We start from the raw sequence: 22,383 nt of genomic DNA, 5'->3' as shown, positions 1-22,383 counted from the left end.
GCATAACTGCTGAGATGCTACCCTGATAAAAGGAAACCAAAGCCCAGCTTGACACCAGAGGGGAGAGCTGAGAAGAGGGTCTGCCAGGGCATTTTCTGTCACCGAGGCTGCCTGCCACCGCTGAGTGCCTTCGCACTTATCCCCTCCCTCATCCTGCAGAAGGCTGGACCCAGATCCAAAGCCAGGTCTGGATCCAAAGCTTCCTCACTCCGCCCCTCCCCCCCCACCCCTCCCTGGTTTTTCCACCTCATGAGGCCTTCCCTGTGCTGCTTATGGTGAGGTCAGCATGGCTCTTGTCCACTCGCAGAGTCGCAAGGAAGTCCTGACAAAAGCAGGGAGACTGGGGGTAACTCAGGACAAGAGTCTAATTCCCTGACAGATCCCCTTGCATTTTTACCACACCTTGAAAAAGAAAGACCAGCTCTGCTTTAAATGGTTTTATTAAAAATTGTACCAATTGATGGGGGAAAATACACACACACACACACACACACACACACACACACACATATACGCATGTGAAGAACATAAAGCCGAATACTCTGTACAGGTTAAAAAACAACGGATCCCCATTCCCCTCCCTCTCTTTCCCTGTCTCTCTCTCAGAGGCAGAGTGCCTAGAACCCAGGACAACTAACCTGGGCTGAGCAAAATGCTACATTCTCACTGGGTCTCCCCCTGCAGCCCCTGTGGACCGAGGGATGGGGCAGCCCACTGGGCAACGCTCACAGAGGAGGGAGAGGCGCTGGCCACTTGTGCAGGCAGCGGGGGCACGGGGAGACCCGGAGCCGTTCTCAGCACCTGTGCCTGCAAGGCTGGTGCATCTATGGAAGAGCTCGGCTTTCTGTGTTACTCCCTCAAAGCTCAAAGTCCCCACCAGCCGATGTGCCCCCTGCCCACAGTGTGCCCACAAGCCTCGAAGGCTGATAAGTTAACCCCTTCCTGGACCGAGTCCAGCCAGGGTTCAGCACCCAGAGGGCCCTGTAGCTTTTTGCAGCCCAGGCTGAACACTGATTCCCAGAAGCCCCGCTGAACCATGAAGGCAGAAGTCTTTCTGTTTTTGCTGCTCTCCACTCTCCTTACCCCCTCTTCATCAAGTCTACCAAACGACACAAGCTTGCCAGCTCTCAGTGTGCTCCTTGCTGACCAGGACAGGCACAGTGGCTCTCCAGCTCCCGGTGGAGGCCCTGGCTGACCATCCCAAACAACCCCCTCTCTGCCATGCCCCGGCTGGAGCCATCCTTGTATGAGGCTGGGCCACGGGGGGCAGTGAGACAAGTCAGCTGGGTCCCTCTGAGCACGCTTGACACGTAAGTTCTGGACACAGACCCACACCCCTCAGGGCTTGGAGAGGTCACTGGGAGGTGATCTTTCGCTCCCTTGGACTAAGCAGGAAAAGGCCATGGGGACAGCTCTCCAGCAGCCCAAACTTTGAAGCAGGCAAAGGCAGAGAGGCCAGGTCAGGTCCTCCAACCCACTGAAGGGGTCAGATGTCTGGCCTGGGTGGGGTTTTCTCCCAGTTCTGTCTACCAGCTTCCAGAAACCCCTACTCTAGGGTTTTGAATTAGAAGGGCTATTTTGACCCTGAATATCAGGCTTCCTCCCTCCAGGGCTTTTCTATAATGAAAGGAACATTTCCAGCCCCTCTCCCACCCCTCACCCTCTGCAAACCACAACAACTCCATAAGTCTTCAGCTGGTTACAGGTCAGGAGGCAGGTCAGAGTCTCCCTCCCTCCAAATCTGATTCTCCACCCCCTAACTACACACAGCCATGCTCCCGGGGGTGGGGGGATGGGGAAAGGGGGCCCAGAGGGAGGGATGTGTCTCCTGAGGCTGGACTTGAGGAATGTTCAGACCAACTCAGCAGGCCGAGGGGGAAGGGGCCAGTCTAGATCACTAGGCCAATTAAAAACAGCCAGCCAGGAGGAACCTCTCTCCTTCCTGGGGCTGTTTACCTCCTGGGTGTTTTTTGGGGAAGAGGAAGGAGGGGTTTAAAATTTTGCCCCAGCTTGCTTAGGATAGTGAGCTAGTTCCTGGCGTCACATAAAATGGAGACAGCTAGTCAGACCACCCTCCACCTGGCCCCAGGCTCAATGTTCAGGTGGGCTTGTCAAACTCTGGGCTCAGTTCTCAGGGCAGGCCACAGGACATCCTGCCTGGGCCAGCAAGATCTCTGAAGCTGATGGCTTTGCCTCTCGGCACCTAGAATATTTCTTTGCTCTCTCATTCAGCTTAGGTGGGAAGTCTACTAGGAGGGGTTCAAAGCGGCTGGCAGAAATAATCGTGGTTTTCTTATGTGTGCCACTGGAGCACACATCAGCACCCTGCCCGTCATAGTCTCGGTCCAGGAGAGGGGGGAAACGACACATGTCCGATGCACATCATAAAATGGCGTGGAGACACGCAAGAAAGGCTGCATTTCACAATGGTCAGCGTGTCCCAGAGCCGGTCTTCACCTGTTCCCTGGGCTCCTTCTTGTGAGCAGGAACCCATCTTCTTAGCAGACAAACCATGGCACACACCCTGAGAATGGAATTCTAGCCAAGAAGAGGTAATACCTCAGAACATCCAAGCAGAACAAAACAAAGGCTAATGCACAGTTTGAGGTCCTTCACCTCAGGGCCACTGTGAGCCCATATGGCACCTTCGTGCAAATTAGGAAAGGCACCCCCTCCTCTGAGCAGACATAGCCCGACACCAGGGCATGTAGCCTGGCGGGCAGAGCATGAGCTGGACTTTAGCATCTATTCTCTTCTTCTGCAGGTGCCCTTGTGCAGTGAACAACCTGCCCAACTGTACATCCAGTAGATTAATGCTTCCTTCAACAGTACTGAAGACCTCCTCTCTGTAGAACTGGAGGAGCTTGGACTTGTTTAGAGTTAAGAGTCTACTTGGGCTCTTCCAATTTCCCTGGGGAGCCCTGAGGTCTTCTCTGCCTTTTCTTTGGGCCTTGCTTCACATTAGCACCAATGTTATCTTGTCGTACATATGCAAAAATTATAATTTAATTTCTGCGGTGTCTGGTTAACAGATTCCCCGTGTCTTTCCAGATTCCCCGCATCTACTATCAGAGCTGCTAGACTGGCTGCTTTAAATTCTCTCCATTAGTGCCACAGCAGGGAGAGGAGGCAGCTGTGATCCCACGGAGCTCCAGAGCACACCCTCCCGGCCTAGCTGGAAGCTGAAGGAAGACAGGAAACGTGTACCCAGCTCTGCCGTTTCCACACTCTAATCATTGTCGGTTACTCTAAAAGACACATTTCAGCTGACAAAGCCACTGTGCTGGCTTCTGTCTGTATCCCACTAGGTGTGAAAAAGGAATGGGGATAAGCGGGAGGAGGTATGTTGTTTCCAAGGAAACCAGGGGGTCTGGGTTCCTCGAGGGCTGACTCCTATTATAGGTGGGATGGCCACCGCATTTCCCAGCCCCACCGTAATCCTGCCCCTTCATGCTCTAGAGTGCTGATCCTGGGGGAGGAAAGCGGTGTGTTGGCTGGCTCTTTTAAAAGAAGAGCTGACGAAGGCACCAGCTGCTGTCTGTGGCATGTTCATTGGCTATGTGGCTCATCCGTGGTTGACGCCCAGCCAGTCCCAGGCAGCTAGAGGTGGCAGAGGTTTGGCACCTCGGGACCAATCCTGGGGCCTCTGGGCGAGACCAAGTAAGACTTGAGGCCCACCCAGAAGTTTGGTTCATTTTGCGGCATATGTGAGGGGGTCCTTGGAGAAACCCAACCCTCCCTGAGGTCTTGCTGGAGATGACAGGGGCTGGGCGAGAATCCCTGAGCCCTTGGGGCAGGCACTGGCTGGGACAAAGGAGAACCCAGATACGGGGCTGGCAGACTGGCCTAGTGAAGTTGCTCAGCTGGAAAGCCCCTGGCTGAGGCCCTGGGGGATCGAAGGCAGTGTGACTGTCAGGTCTTGGCCCCGTCCACGTCCACAGTAGAAGGCTGATAGTTTTGGTGCAACCAGGAGTCTAATCCAGGCTCCTAATTTCTTAACCAAGCTCCTATGGGAAAACTACAGTCCACTCGCTGAGAACATCACTACCTGGTCATCTTCAATGGCTCACTGAAGACTTGACTTGTCAGAGCCCTTGGGAGTTTCCCACATCACAGACACATCAGCCTCTACTTCAACAGTGTTTGACAAAGGCCCTCATTCCTGGTGAGGTCCTGAACAGGGAAAGAGGTCTCACTTGGGTACGTCTTATGTACACAGAAACTTTTAAAATGCAAACACAAAACAGCAACGAATAAACTTCACAAGACGCGGGCTCAGTCCTCGCTGATGTCCTTCCTGTGGTGCCCCATGCGAGGAGGGCAGCCCAGCCTCACCTGGGACCTGCCCCATTCCTGTTCTCTTCTGCATTCAAAGCCAGGTTGTGTAGGAAGAGGAGAATCTGCCACCACACTCGACGGCGGTTTTGCTGGTGCTGGAAGGCGGTGGGGGGAAAAAAAAATCAACATAATTCCTAAATGTAGCCTGTAGCCTTGATGACTCCTTATCATTCCCAATAAAAGTGCAGATCGACAAGTCTGAGGGCAGCACTTTAATCCTATCAGTACAGCAAACCCTGGGGGAGGGGGGAGCGAATGGGAGGAGTGGCTGATGAGGAGGGGGAGATAGTTGAGTGCTCCAAAAACAATTGCAGTTTTAACATTAAAAAGAAAAGACCAGGCTCTTTATGCACTGTGCACAAGAGGATTAAACTTTTTCCCCTGCTTGCAGGATTTTCCAGAGTTTAGCCAAGTGCTGCTTTTAATCAGATTGGCTCCTGAGCCCCTCAAACCTCAGCTGCACGAACAACAAACTTTCTTCAGAAAGAAAGAGAAGTGCCCCCTCCCTCCCCCACCTCCAAAGTAACACAGAGAACAAGGGGGAAAAGGGGGGGAGTCTCCATCTGCAAGTGATTTGACACTGTGAAGGTCAAAGGGTTAATCTTCAATTTAAACCACACTGCTGAGGCAGCAAAAATCTGATTTCATCCAGTGCAAACACGCACACACATGGACACATACACACACACACACACACACACACACACACACACACACACACACACTTGTGTGCCTGCCCTCTCTCTCTTCCCAGCATCTCCAGCTCAGTGCTGCCCTTTTTATAGCTGCTCTTGACAGTAAGCCATAAATAATCCCTCTTGGAGCGCTTTCCTACTGACTGGAGCCAATTAAACGTTAAGCAAGAACATACTTGAAAACAAAACAAAAACAAAGAATGCACACTACTCTCTGGGGGTTATCCCAGGTCCTACTGTCAGGCAGGGAAGCTGGGGGCAAAGGGCAGGGGTCAGTGGCTCTCAGGATTGCGGCTGGTGCCCCACCCACACAGGTACCATGTCCCCGGGGGCCAGGGGAGGCCCCAAAGGGACTGGGGTGCTGGAAGAGGCTGTCTTTGTCTGCCAGGCAGGAGGGCTGGATGGGGGCCCTCTCCACCGGGTCCTCAGTGGATAGGGGAATAAAAAACCTAGTGTGCAGGAGGAAGCCAGCACAGGCTGGACCTGGATTACTTCAGTGGCTGTGGCAGCGAGCATGTTCGTGTGAAGCGTCAGCAGAGCCGGGGCGCTTCTTAGGCTGTCTTTAATCACTGCCCCGGCCCCTACCAGGCAACTCCTCTCAGATGAAGAGCATAGGGTAAGTCAGTGGCAGAATGGAAAGTGAGCCCAGGTCTCCTGCCCCCTCAGAGCTTCATGGGCACGGCCGGCCCTGGCCTCCGGGACTTTCCCCCGGGGACCCGTGTGGGTTCCAGACAGCACGGGTTCCGTTCACCCTACCTTAGGCCACAAAGGGAAGGGAGGTGAGATGTCAACTGAGGCCGACCTCAGGGCCCTGCTAAGGTAGGTGAAGAGGACGCCCCCTGTCTGGGGCAACAGCATGCCCCTTTCCCCCAAGGAAGGAAGCCTGGAAAACAACCCAGAAAGTTGGAGTCGCAGTTACTGCCAGGAGGGGAAATCGGGGTGTGCCACAGAGGAGTCCTGGCAGACTGTGCAGGAGAATGATGGCTTCCTTGTGTTTTGTAAACAAAGATGAGTAAAAAGAGGAAACACACCCGGCTTAACAAAATCTGGTTAGAGTAAAGTAGCGTGAAAACGAACTCAGCTGCAAAACCTGAAGACTCTGGCCTGCCTGCAGCAGCTGGGCAGAGCACCCCTCCTCCTGTTTCCCGCCCCCAGCTGCTGCCCAGGACAGGTGCAAAGGTCATTTGGCGGAACAGGAGGAAAATCCAGGAAAACACCGGTCCCCAGAGAGGCCAGTCTGCTGGAATTCCAAGTCTCTTCAGGTGCCTGTTTGAAAAGGCCAAGTAACAATAACAACCATGATCATGACAAGAATAGTCACACTGAATGTACCAGGCTGTGTTCTGAGTGTCTTACGTCCTTGTTTCTCAAAGTGTGGTCCACGGCCCAGCAGCCTCAGCATCATCTGGGAGCTTACTAGAAATGCAGACCTACTGAATCAGAACGCGCATTTTTGACAAGATCCCCGGGGGACTTGGAGACACATTAAACTCCTTTGGCCTTCTCAACAACTTATGAGGTTGCTATATACTCTCATCCCCATTTTACAGATGAGAACATTGAAAGAGTTAGGCAACTTGGCCACGTGGCTAGTCGGCGGCAGGGACTGAACTAAATCCAGACTACCTGGCCCTAGAGCAATGTCCTTACCCATTATCATTAGGTTCTGAGTGCCAGCATATACCTTTCTTTATGCCAAAGCAGACTCTCTCTCCTCCCCTTCTCTAAATCATATCAAAAGAGCTCAGTGGCCAAGGAAGGGAGATTGCAATTCTACGATTTGGGGCCTAGGCCAATCCCATTTATGTATGCCTCAGTTTCCCCCCAAATTCCCCTAATGGAGGTCACCTGCTGCCTGGGTAACTTCCTGGGGCCTGAGGCATCTGGGGATGAGGCAGTGCAGCATTCTCACTCCCATCATTTGGGGGTGTTGGGAGACCCAGAAACAGCTGTGGGCCAGAGAGCCCTGTCAGAATAGAAGGCTGAGGTCTTGCTGGGTGACACAGGCAGGCCTAGATACAGGAGGCAGGGCACATAGGCCCACCTTCAGAAAGGACCCAGGTCCCATGATTCTGCCTATGACAGGCCTCAGGGTACATGAATCAGCAAGGAAGGCACTGGGCGGTGGATGGTCCCTGGGCCAGGAATCAGAGGACCTGGCTATAGGCTGGGATTTCCCACCAGCCTGTCTGTGAGTTCTCACTTCCCTAATAAGTGAAATGCAGGCACAGTTATGAGACCAGTGGTTCCCAAACCTGTCACAGAATCCACTGAGGAGCTGTTATACATACAGAGTCCCAGGGTTCCACCCAGGCCAGCTAGTCAGAATCTCTATGGAAGGGGTCCAGGAATTTGTACTTTGAACAAATTCCCTGGGTTGACATTTTTAAAATCAGAAGTAACATTTATTGTATATTTTAGTCATAAAAGTAATACATGTTAACTGTAGAAAAACTGGAACATACAAGACATGAGAGAGGAGAAAATAAAATCACTCGTGATCCTATGGACTAGAAGAAAACACTTCATGACTTAGTATTTTTTTTTTTTTTTTTTTTTTTTTGGTCTCCTTCAATCTCTTCCCATCAGAATAATGACTTGGCCAAGCCAGAGGTAAATCCTTCCCAGGTGGTTCTGAGGCAGCCAGGCCACAGACAGGCATTTGGAAACCACTGAGGTGCTTTCCGACCCTAAGGTCTGTGACGGGAAGTTTGTCATCCACGATTACCTTCAGCTGAGTCAAGCCTGCCTGTTGGAGGGTCTGGGTGGGCTTGGAGACCAGCAAGAGCAGGGCCTAGTAACCGGTGCACAGCCTCAGAAGTCCCTTCTCTGGGCACAAGCAGATGCCACACAAATTCCGCTTGGTCTTCTTTTGTCACAGGGCAGCCCCCAAAAGGCCCTTTTCTGAAATGGACCAAGCTGCTTCATACCAAGACTATCAGAGAATCCCCTGGCTATGAGGAACAACAATAAATACAATATTTAAAAAAATTAAACAAAAGGAGAAAAAAAAGGCACGAAGGGAGGCCAGGGAGAGAAATAGTAAGGAGGAAGGAAATCGACATTCACTGAACAGGATGAGGAATACAAAGACACCAAGACACCAGAGAACACGGATCCTTCCAGGAGAAGGTGTGGAGGAGAGGGCAGAAGGAAGGGGGAAGCAAGAAGGAGTATGCTTGGCCTCTGACTCTCAGGCACTTGGCATAGCACAGAGCATAGAATCTGAGATCAATGAATGCAACGTCCCATCCCCACCCCAGAGCAAGGCCCAACTCTCCCAAACTCAGCTTGCGCACCCCTCTAAGTCAGGGAACCTGCAAAAAAGCGGGGGTTCTCAGGATGCATAGTCAGGGTACCCTCAGGGAGAGGGGGCTGAGGGACAGGGGATGGGATACTGCTGGGAATTTAAGCTTACACCAGAAGCCCTCAAATTCAGAGTTCAGAGGGTAAGACCAAGGCATGGAGGGAAAAAATGGAGGTGAATGGTCCAAGGGAAAGGGTCTCAATATAGTGGATAAAAATATCTTCTCTAGTTAAGACAGCACAGCCAGGCAGTGGAGACCTAGGGTTCTTCTTTGACCCCGGCTTGCTTTCTGGCTGTGGCCGGCAGAGGAAGGCAATCAGCTGACAAGTGTTCAAGTTACCCCCACTGTGCACAAGGTGCGGCAAGTGACTGCACAGCCATGCATCCTGTGTACCAGGGAACTCGCAGGGACACACAGTAGGTGCTCAACAAGTGCACGCTGGACCAACTACAGAAGAGTCAGCCTCGCAAGATAACCCACTTGTCTGAGGCCAGGAACAACTGATGTCTGGCCAGGTCTAAAGATGTACTTGATGTGATAGTATCAGCCTCTTGCCTGGGGAGAGGCCCAACTAGTAAAAGGCTTTTCTTCTTCTTCTTCTTCTTTTTTTTTTTTAAAAGAGCTGGCTGTGGTGTCTGACAAGGTTGGATTACACAAATCAAACTCTGTTTCATCCCACGTGGCCTCTGCCCTAAGCACAAAGAGCGTTCCCTCCCCTCCCCGGATAACAATCTCCCTCTGCCTCTCTCCCTCTGGATCCAATTCACACCCTCTGGGGGCTTTGTGTGTCACCGGTGTTCCAGATGCTCTAGCAAAAAGCTAATTTCACCCCAAAGAACAGAGGAAAGAGCAAATCTATGCTGTGGCCCCGCTTGAAAGGAACAGTGGCAATTTACTGAACTGACAGCAGTTTATAATATCTCATACTTAGAGTGCTTTCGTATCTTTCCATTTGCTCTTCACAAAGATCTGGGGACACAGGAAGGACAGGTGTGATCAATCCCACTTTACAGATGGGGAAACAAAGGCTCGGAAACATTACCCTAAGCATAGTCCGTTGGGAGGGGAGGTTATTTGGACCCCTGGCCTCTGACTCCAGAGCTACATTTTTCCACTAAAAGATTACAGTATGTTTATTCGCATCATGAAAACAGTACTAACTTTTCAAAGAGAATCGCCACTGAACTGCTCCCCTAGTATGCTTAAAGACATTGTTTCCAGATCATTAACTATTTAGTAAGGATGCTGTGGACCAGAAAAAATAGACCTTTCAGAGGCAGAGCTAACTGAAGATCAAACAGAAATAAAGCCAAAACTGCTCCGAAATGATAACTTCAGATCATGTTCAGAAACCACGCTCAGTTTCTTTAAAATGCAGAGTGTCATATACGCTGTTTTACAGGGAGACACGCACTCTCCAAAGTGACGCTTTCCTACCTCTTCCCTTTACCGTCACACTCTAAACTCACCCTGGCAGGAGCTGAGGGAAAGAACCTTGCCACTGAGAACAGGAACACAGAGATAAGAGACACTTCAGGAAAATTCCACTTGAGAGAAGTCGAGAAGATATTTTTGTTCAATTCAGCAAGCTTTTATCGAGCACCCAACCGAGCTAAGACTTTCGAAGGACGCAAAGATGAGCAAGATGTAAACTGTCCTCAATTATTTTCCAATCTGAGGGAAGAAAACAAGAGCAGAGAACCAAGTTTTACAGGAGGCAGAGCCGGGTCAGGGCAGCAAGTGGGCGTCCCTCAGGCTCTTGTTTTCTAGGAGGTTCCCGCTGAGAGCAGAGGTAGGTAGCGGGAAGACCGTGGTTTTAGGATGAGTCAGAGCTGTATGGCTCCCAGTGCAGCCACTTACAGTGTGACTTGGGCAGGCTGTCTCCCTTCTGGGAGCCTCAGTTTCCTATAAAATGGGGACAATGGGCTCTAGAAGTACGAGGTTGCTGTGGCGATCAAACGAGAAAAGTATATGTACGGCCTTGGCCTGGTGGCTGCACTGAGCAGCTCTCTCTCCACAGTGAGGACAGGGAAAACGCGGGCCCCCACTTAACCTTGCCGAGCACTTCCCTCAACACCCTGTGCTCAGAGCGCCCGCCCCGGGAGCACTATCTTTTCAACAGACTTAGGAAGTCCTGGGGAAATCCCTGACTTTTCACTCTGAGATGGGCCAAGGCAGCTAGAGGCAGCTGGGCCCAGAATTCCAGGCTGCCAAGCTGAGCAAAGGATTCTGAAACCCACAGGGCAGCCCCTTGGGTCCAGGGGCCCACTGCCCCGGAAAGCTTCTGACCCAGACGCGGGAGGAACGAGCAACGTGGCAAAACGGAAAAAGAAAAAAAATACCCCTCACCAAGAGCTTCCTCAGCACAGCCAGCAGTGCTACTGGGACGTTGAAGCCACTGACTGCCACCGTGGCAACACCAATCCCTTCTTCAAGGAAGAAACGGCAGCCTGGGGCCAGCCGGTTCTCAGTTCTCAGCCGGTTCTCAGGAGGGCTTCCTCTAATGCAATTGAAGGCCACTGGCTTCAGCCACTGGGGAATGGCGGGAGAGGAGGGACGGGCTATGTGCCCCTCCACATCCCCAGAGCCTTGTGCTGCATCTCCACAGCCTCTGGGGGCGGGAACCATTGGGGCCCTCACCTGGCTTCCCGCAGCCTGAGAACTCCTCCATGGGAACTACTGAACAACTTCTAAAGAACTCACTAAGCAACTCTGGGGTGTGTGCTCTGGCCGAGAGTGAGGGAGAGAGGGGACTGAGGAGTGGCAGATCTGTTGTACATCTACAAGGCTGTGGAGGAGGAACCCCAAGGCTCTGACTCCCAAATTGGGGCCTTGGTAGCTGGCTGTTCTTGTCCTGCCTGGGGCCGGTTCCCTGGACAGGACAAGGCAAGCTAAGCATGGAAGAAAGCTGGACCCTCCTCCCCACCACATACACTGACTGTTCTCGTTCTGGTCAGGGAGCATGCCCTCTTGGTTGCCAGACATGATCAAAAGGCAAACCAAAGATTTTTCTTTATTCTCCTTTTCTAGTACCTCTCCCAACCCCTCCTCTCCCATCACCCCCTCCCTCACCCCTAAGGAAAAAAAACAAAAAAAAAGCAAAAACAAAAAAAAAACCCAACTCCCATTCCCAAGGCCTGGCTTTGGTGGGGAGGGAGTGAACTATCCGGAACTACAAGGCCCTTCTCCTGGAAGAGAGAGTAGTCAGGTGCAGAGTTGTGTGGGGAACTCGGCCTCTAGTCAGCCACGCTGATGACTCAGAAGCTAAATATAGTGAGCGATATAAACAGAGCCAGCCACAGAGCAAACACAGGGCCCCCAAGCCCCGGCCTGGCTCTCACGCACAGAGGCCCTCCACGGCCCCTCCCCCAGTCTCACTCTTCCCCAGGCGCCCTCCTAGGTAGACCTCCCACTGCTGGAACAGAGGCTGGCTCCACAGAGACCTTCCCACTTTAAGGTCAAATCTCTGGGGCTCCTGCCTGGGGCTGCCACATCTAGGGCCTGAACAACCTCATTAGCCACAGCCTGAGCCCCCAAAACCACTCAGCAACAAGGAGGGCATCCCAAAGGGTCAGGAAGCACTCAAGGGCACCCTGAACAAAGGATCCAGGCTGTTGCAGATGTAAACACCACTCTGGGTACAACTTCCAAATGAGCTCCCTAAGAACTATAAAGACAGGTCCAAGCAAAATCCTAACATCATCTTTTGACACATTTCCCAAAGTGTTAAACTGCCCACGCCTTAATAGTTATATGTATTACAATCTCCAATGGGCTTTCACATCTGCTCTGCTGGGTATCAGAAATGAAGGCTCAGAGAAGTTAAGTGATTTGCCCATGGACACAGAACTCATAAGTGACAGAGGTAGGATGTGAACTGAGGTCTGCCTCTAAGTCTAGGATCCTTTCTGTGATATTACAACTAAAGATAGTTTTTAGTGAGTGGCTGAAATTTTCCTCAGATGGCATTTTCCAGAAAGTCTAATTACTATTCAAAGACTTTGCAAATCTGACTATTCTCAATGAAACCACTCTTGGTCCAAGTGAAAAAGCCATTTCCGACTTAAAGAATTCCAATGCTCCTGTAGCTTTACTCACTCAATGGTTTACAGTAGCTACTTGTTTTGAGGATTCTTGGGTTCTTAACACTGCCCAGAAATACCCTCCATAAATTTCAAGATAGCGCTGCTGGGACAAGAGAGGACAGCAGCAGCTACTATCCATTCTTAGGCCCATGCTGGAGGAGACCATGGCAGGTGGAATGAAAAGAAACCAGAACCCACACCTTCTGGCCAGAGCAGCCCATGAACACAGTGAGGGAGCAAACCTGTACCTCCTCTTTGCTGCTGAAGCTGGACAGACACAAAAACACCAGGGCACCTTCACAGAGCCTGAGTCAAGGCAGACCATGGTCAGCAGACCACAAGAAGTCACCTGCTACAGAGCAACAAAGAGAGGAAAGTTCTATTCCTGGCCCAGTCAAAGGAAGATGGGGCATGTGACCCGGTTTGGAAAGGATTTTGCTTCCAATCACTTGGCCTCCACCTGTCTTGCTGCTTTGGAGACCCAAAGAGCTGACAGCAAGCACCTCACTGACACTGATCTTCTGCCTTCAAATCCTTGCCTTTCCATCTATTGGAGCCACCCAGAATTGATCAGTTGGGTAATGGGGCTAGAAGCCCATCCTGTATGCTCCCTAGGAAGCATGTTGGGAGGGCTTATGGCCAGCAAAAACTGACATCCAGTGGAATTTGCAACCGTTTGAATCTGAGGTCATGGCACTCAATTTGCCATAATGCCATCCTACAACGCACTACCCGGTCATCGTACCCCACCCCCACCCCCTCTGGTCCACATCTCCTAGGAAGAAGGCTTCCCCTGATACAGAAAAAGAATAACTGAGGTCCGTAACCAGGGATAAAAAGTGGGAGCTCACACTCCCTACAGGAATCAGGGACCAATGGCCACGGTCTGGTCTTTGGACACCATTCCAGATCTACGGAGAAAGGAAATGGCCAAGCCCACTCAACGTCTTACTGCCTCTTGAGTTGTGTTTCTTGGCTTTCTAAACTCAGCCTATAATGATGAGGAACGACCATTCTTTGAGGAGAAACAAATGAGGCTGAGTCCTACAAGTGAACAGCATGGACACCAATTTCTCTGTGCAGGGCAGGTGGAGGGGAGCTCAGGGCAGGCAGCTCTGCTAAGGGTTCAGCCTGATGGGAGCAGTGGGAAAAGCACTGAGAACTGATAAGAACAAATGTGAGAGATGATCAAGCTTATAGACAGACAAAAGGAAACTAGCATTAAAGAGTACCTACTGTGTCCCTGGAACTTTCATTGGTATTTTCTCACTTAATCCTCACAATAAAATTCTGTGGTATTAGCTCTAATTTACAGAAGAGGTGCTACACTTGGCAAGGTCAAGTGCCTTCCTGATGGCTAGCAGGTGGCAGGGCTGGTATTCAAATCTGGGCCTTCTGACTTTGGACTCAAAGCCTAGAGACTTAAATTTAAAAACCCTAGTAACTCAGTTTCCTTGCCTGCAAAGATTAGGGGAGGGAATAGAGAAAGAAAATAAAAGAATGTAAGAGTCACAACAGCACTTTCTAGATATGAAATAGTAGACTGGTTTATGTAATAATCAAGGTCAGAAAATGACTCACTTCTTAAAACTAGCTGCTAAGGGGCGTCTGCCTGGGTGGCTCAGCGGGTTAAGCGTCTGACTCTTGATTTCAGCTCAGGTCATGATCTTGAGCCCAGAGCCCTGAACCCCATGTTGGGCTCTGCACTGACAGTGCAGTACCTGCTTGGGATTCTCTCTCTCTGCCCCTCCCCCACTCTTGTGTAGGCGCATTCGCGCGCCCCCCCCCCCCAAATAAATAATCTTTAAAAAAGAAAAAAAAAACCAGCTACCAAAAGTTCCTCTGCGTGCCAGTGTTCCATCTGCCTGTGGCTAGCATCCTAGCGCTTTCTGCAGGATGAGCTCCTGGAGAAGGTCTGTGAGCAGGGTTAGTGGGGAGGACAGGGTTAAAAGCAAGAGGATTCCACAGACAAAAAGATTGGTTCTCTCTGTAATGGAAAATTTGGGAAAACCAGCTCTGGGCTGGAAAGGCTTAGCTGACCAGCCTCCTGCCACTGTGAGGTAGGAGTAGACAGCAGGCAGGAGGGGGAGGGGCACAGGGAACTCAGGAGCCAGTTTTGGGTGAGGTGCAGAGCAGGAGAGATGGTTCTCCTTCAGCTCTGCTGCTCTGCCCCTCCCCAGGCTGGGGTGGCTCTGGCTGACAGCTGAAAGCTGCCCTCCGAGAGGCAGCCCTGGACTGGGGGAAATGATGCCAAGCTGCAAAGAGCAGGGTCAGACCTTGGGATGAGGACCGTCTCCTCTCTTTCAGGACTGAGTTAGCAAGAAAGGGCCCTGGGCAATGTTCTAGTCCTATCCTCCCAGCCTGCCACCAAGCCTACGGGGACTCACCAATGGAGGGAGGAATATTCTGGGAAACAACTGTTGAGAGAGATGAAGTCTCCTGGGAATAAAGAAAGCTACCTTCCAGACACTCCTGTAGATGAGTTCAGGAGACCCCCAGCTCCCATGTCCTCTAGCAGCTCCAGCATCGGGACTGGAAGCTGTGAGCTGGTCTCAACCATCGGCCTGTACAACCAGGCTAGAGTGAATGGGCAGGAAGAAGGCCAAGAGCCGGAAATCCAGAATCAGAGTGAGTCCACACGTGGACTGAAGGGAGGACTCAAAGCCAAGTTTCCAGAAAACAATCAGCAGAGGGACTGGGGACTGGAGCGTGGGGCCAAAGGAGGAGGCTAAGCTGCCTTATTATCTAAACATAGGGCCACTCTCTCTTCCAGATCACTGAGGGACTGGGAGAGCTGACCAGGACCAGGTCTAGCCCTAGATTTCCCTCAGAACTCTTTGGCAGAAGGCACTAACCATATCTAACCCCCGGCGGTCTGTTCTCAGGAGACCAGGAGACCAAAAGACAACTTCTCTTTCTCCTGGTGCTGGCAGTGGTTTGGCCCGTAAGTCAAACCTACTCTGATCCCCTGAAGTTACCCATCTAACCTCAGGGTCTGCCCAAGAGTGATGAGGTATTTATTCTCTTGATTTCCAGACACACGTGCACACACACGTGCGCGCACACACACACACACACACACACACACACACTGCTGGGACAGTCCCAGAGGTAGGGAACATGTTCATTTCCAGGTGGCGTGCCTTTGCTTCAGTGGTGGTTGTACTAGCACAGATTCAGCTTGGGCTCCTCTCCCTGCCTTGGCAGCCATCCAGAAAGCCAGCCCAGAGAGGAAGGGTTAAGTGTCTGGGGGCCGGCCCAGACAGCGGCTGCAGAGCAGGGCAGCCTCCAGCCCGTGGCACGGAGGGCTCCTCCAGCACGAGCCTGCCAGCCGCCGCCTTTGTTGATGGACTCTGCCACATGCTCAACTGACACGCGATGCTCCGCCCTGGCGGGGCTGGTGCCAGGCTGCCGGCCAAGCACCCGGCCGCCAGTCTGGAGAGCCTCTCCGAGGTTCGCTCTCCAGAGTCCCAGGTCCCGGTTCCCAGACAGAGACAATGAGGAGCAGCCTCCCCAGCTGGAAAGTGTCAGGTTACAACCGGTTCCACCACTTTCCCCCACTCAGGCCCATCCCTCGGCCTTGGTTACCCAGTTCCCCGCTGCACCTCGGCCAGGCACCCCCAACTGTCCAGTTTCACTGCAGCACCCTGAAAATCTTCCCCTCGGGACTGTGAGGGACAATCTCCCAACCTGGCCTCAAGAAGACACAGTGTGTTGAGCAAGGCTGAGGAAAGCCACCCCAGGCCCTAGGAGAGATTGTAGTGTCTCTTGACAAACCGTGGGACAAATCGCTTTTATGAAGCCCAAGCTGACAGAGGGCAGGTAACCAAGGTGGAGCTCAGAGATGAGGGCAAGAGTGCTCGGCCAGTTGGGCCCATCCAGTTCATGGGGATCATAATAGCCAAGGCCAAAACTCTGGGACCATATCCTCGAGGCCTGGCAGAGACAGAGTTGCTGAGGCAGGTCCTGGCCCCCCAGCCCCAGCAGACTCTCCCCCCCGCCCCAAGCCCCCATGCCTACTTGCTGCATATGAAGCCGATGGAACTGGTCTGCAATGCACTGAAGCTTTCGGGCAATCTGTACCTCTGCTCGATGCTGCCAATGCCCTTCAGGGGGCTGCTCACCAAGGGGCAAGCCTGCAGGGAAACTGGCAGGGAGAGGGAGCCGGTAGCCAGCGTTGCCTGCAAAGACAGAGGGCCCACATCTCAGCATTCTCCATGACTGTACCACCTACCCTGTGCCTAACACTCCTGGCTGAGACTTTATCGGGGTGCTCCACCCAGTTTGGATAGCCTAACCTGCCTGTCTGTTACCCAAGCATTGAAAAGCTGATACTCAGAGAACAGGAGAGAATGGTCCTAGCCTTCCCTGTAGTTCTCTAGTCACAGGCAGTGCCAGGGCAGAAGTAATATGCGTGGGTGAACTTGCCAGCCCTCTGTCCTTATTTACCAAGCTATGCTTGACCACAATTTATTTTTCATGCAGTAGCAGGTTGAAGCTCTACTCTGGAAAAGCACTGGAGGCAGTTCTCTAGAGTTCCTAGGTTGAGCAAAGCAAGGGAGAGAAAGAGAAAACCAAAATGTGCCTTCGCTTTTGCCTCTGGCTGGGCTCAGGTCCTGGAGCCCTGGGCAATGGAACTAAAGCTAGGGAGAGAAAACTCCTCAAACCCATTGGATAGCCAAGTTCCTCTCTGGAGGAGCCCCAGGCCAGACCGCAAGACCTCGGGACCAGCGAGACCAGCGCTGCACCCTAACCAAATGCTGGCAATCGAGCTGCCGCTAGGGGTGCCCGCCTGCCTCCTCCCTCTGTTCCTTCTTCCCTGCCGGCCGGCCGGCCTTATCCATCTTCCCAGACTCCCGAAAGAACTACGGGGTAGCTCCCTCCAGGAATAACTGTAGCGTCTCTTCAATATGCTCCATCAGACATAGCAAGATAGCTTCTGAACCCTTCTTCTCCCTCCATAAGCTTTGTGCTAAAAGAAGAAAGAAGACGGAGTGTCTAACACTGTGCCTTTGCCAGAGGAGGGACATGTTACTCATAAAACAAACCATTTAATCCCATAAATGAAGGGGTCTTGTCTGATCGAGCCTTGGAAACAGCCCCTCTGCTGGCACTGAGCCCAGGCAGGCCCAACCTCTTTCTCCAGTTCCCCTTCCAAAGCCCAGAAAGTCCCAAGTGACACCTTGTGCCTTCAAAAACCTTCCCTCCCAGAAAGGGCTGGGTTTTTCCCTTCAGGGTCAACAGCGAGTCACAGATCCCGTAACCCTCTCCAGGGCAATGTTGGCCAATTGGCAGAAGGCATAGCACTACCAGGACACAAAAGGTTGGGCCACGCAACTGGCCACAAGATATAAAAGCTGAGGCCCAGGTACCCTCTCTCCGACCCAAGAAGACACCATGGACCCAAGGATCCCTGCACAAAGGGACAAAAAGGCAGAAATAATGGCATAGCAATTTGCCTTTGTTGGTGTCCATGGAGCACAGGTGAAGAGCATGAACAAGCAGAGAAGCACGGTGACAAGAGTCGAGGAATCAATAGCCCCTGCGGCTCAATTGGGGAAGGAAATAACAAAGCGCAGGTTTGGGGAGGGAAAGTCCCCTCTTTTCCCCCAGTCTCTATGGGAGGAGTCCTGAGGCTAAGAGCACTCACCATAAAAGAGTCGCTGGGGTTCTTCGGTCACCCCACAAGGCAGCATGACACCCTGACTCGGGGAGGCCGGACTGAGGGTCTGGGTGGCCTTGTCTTCCTGGCTGGTGGGTCGAAGCCCAGGACCACAGCAGTGGGTGAGAGGGAAGAGCTGCAGATGGCTGAGGGGGCAGTCCAGCTGGCTCTGGGCAAACAGGTTAGCAGACAGCAAGCTCCCAGGCTGGGTCCCTGGCTCCCCATCCTCTGGCTGGAACACATCATCCTCCAGCTCCTCCACACACTGAGGCGGCTCCATCTCCCCTGCTGAGGTGCAATGCAGGCATCTGGGGTGCTGTCCCCTGCCCAAAGGCCGAACCTGAAAGACTCCCCCTTTCCTTTCTCCTTTCCCTTCTACCTGGGGGAAGTGGGGCCCGATACTGATGACAAACGACCTGGTGATAAAGTACCACTGAGGATGACACCCTCCCCAAATGTGGCCTGCCTCACTGCTCAAGGAGGCTCCACACCTCCTCCCTGGGCCTTCCCAGAGCCACTCCCCCCTTGGCCTTTTCTTCTGACCCGGGCTGGTTCTGGTCATGAAGTCTGACTGCTATTGACTCTGAGCAATAGCAGAGGCATGATCAACCACGGCAAGTACTCAGGACACCCGGGGAAATGTCAACAAGACTAGGCCCTGCGAGTGGCTGTGGGAGGGCAGAGGGTGCTGTGACTGGCTGTACACACAGTGGTCACCACACACACACACACACACTCACTCACTCACTCACTGCCCTGAGAAGTAACCACCAAGCTCTCATCCCACTCTGAGCTGAGCTCCAGGCTCAGCAGCAAAAACAAAAGCCAGCAATCCGAGGGCAGCCAGGTTCCCTCCAAACCTGCTAGGCCCCGCCCAGCTGCCCATCTCCTCTAGTCTCCACCCCCTGCTTGCTCAACACAACAAACAGGCTCCACGCTGTGGTAAGAGTGTGTCCTGGAAGAAAGGGCAGAAAGACCCAAGTTAGACACTGCCCTCACAGCAAAGGGGAGCTGTCTGCCCACCACAGCTTGGCCTAGATGGTAGGTCCAACATCCGGCAAAGTGGCCAGCCTCCCCCACCCCAGCTCACTAGCCTCCATGACTACTCACGAGTCTCCATGACTTCAATCTTCTTTTCCCACAGCCTACCATTCCTATCAGCGCTGAACGTGAGATTGGTATAACCTTCCTCACAGAAGGAAGTGAAATTCAGCCCTCTTTCTGTGACCTCACTCACCGCCTGTATACTACTCAGGTTGTTGGCATGAGTTTCTTGGTGATAAAGAAGTTCCTCTTGCTCCACCTGATGGCTCTTGGAAGTCTGAGTTTGGAGCCACCCAGCATCTTTAGCTCCCAACTCAGCCCCCTACACACACAGGAGGAACCTGTTAGGACCCCTGGGGCAGCCCGAAGCAGCAACTACCTGAATGGTTAAGGATACAGAGGGACACTGTTTGTCACTGCCAGACTCACTGAGCGATCCCCTGGGAATTTTGTCTCTCCGTCTCTTGCCTTTGAAGAACAAGCCAAATGGTCTGTGGCTTGGTAAAGTACTTAAAGGAATCTCAGTTAAATTCAGAATCTTGGCTTTCCCAAATGCAAGCTCTCTCTGAGGTGCTTGCTTCAACTCCCTCCATCCCAGCCAGTCCATGAGCAATGTGTGATCCTATCTTTGTCCTCTTCCCTGGTGAGGAGACGCCCACTCGGATGGCAAAACAGGCATGTGGTGTTCTTTGGAAAGTGTTTCCCAAAGAAGGGTAGGAGATCTTCAGCTTATCAGCACCAGGAAACAAAGTTTCCGGCTGAAAGGACGGAGCGCTGTCTTGCCAGTCACCTGGCAGGGGCTCCCCTCCTGCCCTCAACCTTCTCTCTACAAGCTGGCAATCCCAGCCTAAGAAGGGGCCCTCCAAAGCTAATCACAAGCAGGAGTCATTGTCTTGGTTCTTCCTTTGAAGCCAGCCACCTCCCCCTCCCCCTCCTCCTCCCAGCAAAGCCCCAAAGTTCAAGCCTTGCCTGGACTGGACTGTGGGGGAAATGCAGCCATAGGGTGTGTCTCTGCAAGCCCTGGGGACCCTACCCATTCTCCACAGGAACTGCAGGTGGCTCTTCTGTAAGTGGGAGCCTCCAGAGGGGAGCTGGGCAAGGTCAAGTGTAAACTGGGATAAGGTAAAGAGACCCTCTTCTCCCCTTGCTGAGAAGGTGATGTCCAAACTGGTAGGAGGAGCACACTTCCTGAGAGCACTGCCTGGGAAGGCTTTATTCCTAGCAAGGGGAACCAAAGCGCTCTGGAGCCATCCCAGCCCCTAAGGGCTCTAACAGGGATGCTGAATTTAAGACTCCTCCTCCCGGGAGAAGGCAGTAGCCACGCACTCTGAACTTCGACAAGAGCTAAAATTTGGGAACGCACACATACAAGCATACACACTCACGCACCCACACAACACACAGCAGACCTGGGTGACTCCAGGAGAGAGTCTCAGCCTCCGAGTCGTGATGCCAGGGCTCCGCGCCAGGGTCCAGCGTGACGAGCACTCGGGGGCTTGGCGCCCAGACTCAATTGGGAAGGAGGGAAAGAGCCCAGCTGTTAAGGAGAGGAGCCTTCAGACTCCGCAGGGAGGCAGGACGCCCCACAACTCCCTGTCCTACCCCAAAGTCAGATCCAGAGGCAGGGCCGTTCGCGGGAGCCCAGGTCTGCTCAGCAGTGAGCCGCAGGTTCCCCTACCCACCTGGACCCAACTGCTTGCGGTCTTAAATGCTACTACCCTCAAGTTCCCTCGTGGAGCAGAGCACTAGATGAGGGTTCTGTACCCCGTTCCCGTACCCCAGCACTCCAGTCCTTCATGGTCACCCCACACGCCCGCAGCCCAACCCTTCCCGGGCCCCTAAGCGCAGCACGACTCCACTCCCCACTTCCCCGAGGAGGTGCGATCCAACTCCGCCCGGTCCCCGGCCGCTGGCGCGCTCACCGGGCCGCGGCGGGTGGCGGGAGGCGCTGGCAGGGGCGGCAGCGGCAGCTGGCGGGCTGGCGCGGGAGGAGGCCACTGTGCACCGCGCGGTATTGTTTCCAAAATACGCCCGCTCGGGGCATCCCGCAAACAGCTGATGAGGCCCCGCCTCCAGCGCGTCATGCCGACGGCTGGCCAATGGCGAGTGGAGCCCCAAGTCCCGAGCTGGGCGGCTGCCAGGGACGGTCACGAATGTACGAACCTTCCCTTGGAAACATTGCAAGGGGCCGAGCGAAATTCCGGCTCCCATCAGAAACGCAATTGGAGCGCCATAGTCCGAGCAGATTCCGTTCCTAACGCAAGCTGGGGAAGGGCTGGAGAGTCCCTGAGTCCTCTCTATTAGAAGGGAGAGAGGGGGCGCCAAAGTGACTTTTATCTTCTTTTTTCTCGGGAATGGCCGGAATAATTACGGAGCGTACAAACCGGAGTGGGGGAAAGCCGGAAGCTTTTAGAAGCACCTGGCGGTGTCCGCTGGGTGCAAGGTGCGGGTCCCTGTGGATCCCGGCCTGGTAGCCAAGCACCCTCCCGCCTGCCTAGGCTGTCAGAAAAAACTCCAGGTGCAAATCTGTAGGAAGCATGAGAACACGTGTGTCTGGCGCTGTTAGTGGGTGACATTCAGATCAAACACATCCAAAGGGACCCTCGTGTCTTCTTCTTGAGCATCTGGCTGAGGAGAGGAGAGACCAGGAATGCAAGGGCTGCTTGAGCAGTTGACACACATCCTGTTTATGGCGGTGTCCAGAGGTGGTGCTGGTTGTTGCCAAGAGAGTAATGTGTCCTGCAGATCATGTACTCTCAGTGCGAGAGTCCCCAGGCCATTTCTCATGTATTGAATACCTACATTGTGCCAGATACTGAGTTAGGAGCCGAACACCTGGTGCCTGCCCCCAGGGAGCTTGCAGTTTACTCAGAGGAAAAGATCTGAAAATAATGGAATGTGATATGAAATGTGTTAATGTTCAGGGACAGTGACTACCCGGAAGGGGCAGAAAAATTAAGAATGCAAAACACTGGGGAAAGCTTCAGGGAGACGCCTTTTGAGGTGGGCCTTGAAGGATGGGGCCATTTTTCAATAAAGAAAACAGACCAAGCAGCCCAGGCCTGGCACAGCAGAATCAAGTGCTGAACTGGCGAATCTGTCCTGGGAGCACGGCAGGCTGGATGAGGGGTCATGGGGTGCACCCCAAGGTTTGGGAAGGCTGGGCATGGACAGGTAGATTCAGGTCAGAGTACACAGGTGTCCCTGCAATTCCAGGCTGGAGAATCTACTTTATTCTGGAGACAAAGGGG

General features: G+C 52.9%; 1 protein-coding gene across 1 annotated transcript; it reads right to left on the bottom strand.

The window, feature by feature from the left end:
- Window positions 1-422: 422 nt before the first annotated feature.
- BMF (Bcl2 modifying factor) lies at window positions 423-21,176 on the bottom strand. The gene is given in 7 exon segments (XM_043555680.1): window positions 423-4,433; window positions 16,447-16,607; window positions 18,077-18,373; window positions 20,542-20,628; window positions 20,631-20,669; window positions 21,055-21,110; window positions 21,112-21,176. Coding segments are annotated over 7 exon segments (807 nt in total). The 3' UTR covers window positions 423-4,331.
- Window positions 21,177-22,383: the final 1,207 nt, after the last annotated feature.

The sequence above is a fragment of the Prionailurus bengalensis genome, chromosome B3, assembly GCF_016509475.1.
Source record: "Prionailurus bengalensis isolate Pbe53 chromosome B3, Fcat_Pben_1.1_paternal_pri, whole genome shotgun sequence".
Taxonomy (NCBI): Eukaryota; Metazoa; Chordata; class Mammalia; order Carnivora; family Felidae; genus Prionailurus; species Prionailurus bengalensis.
Note: the sequence above shows the minus strand (reverse complement) of the source record. Positions and strands in the feature narration are given on the sequence as shown.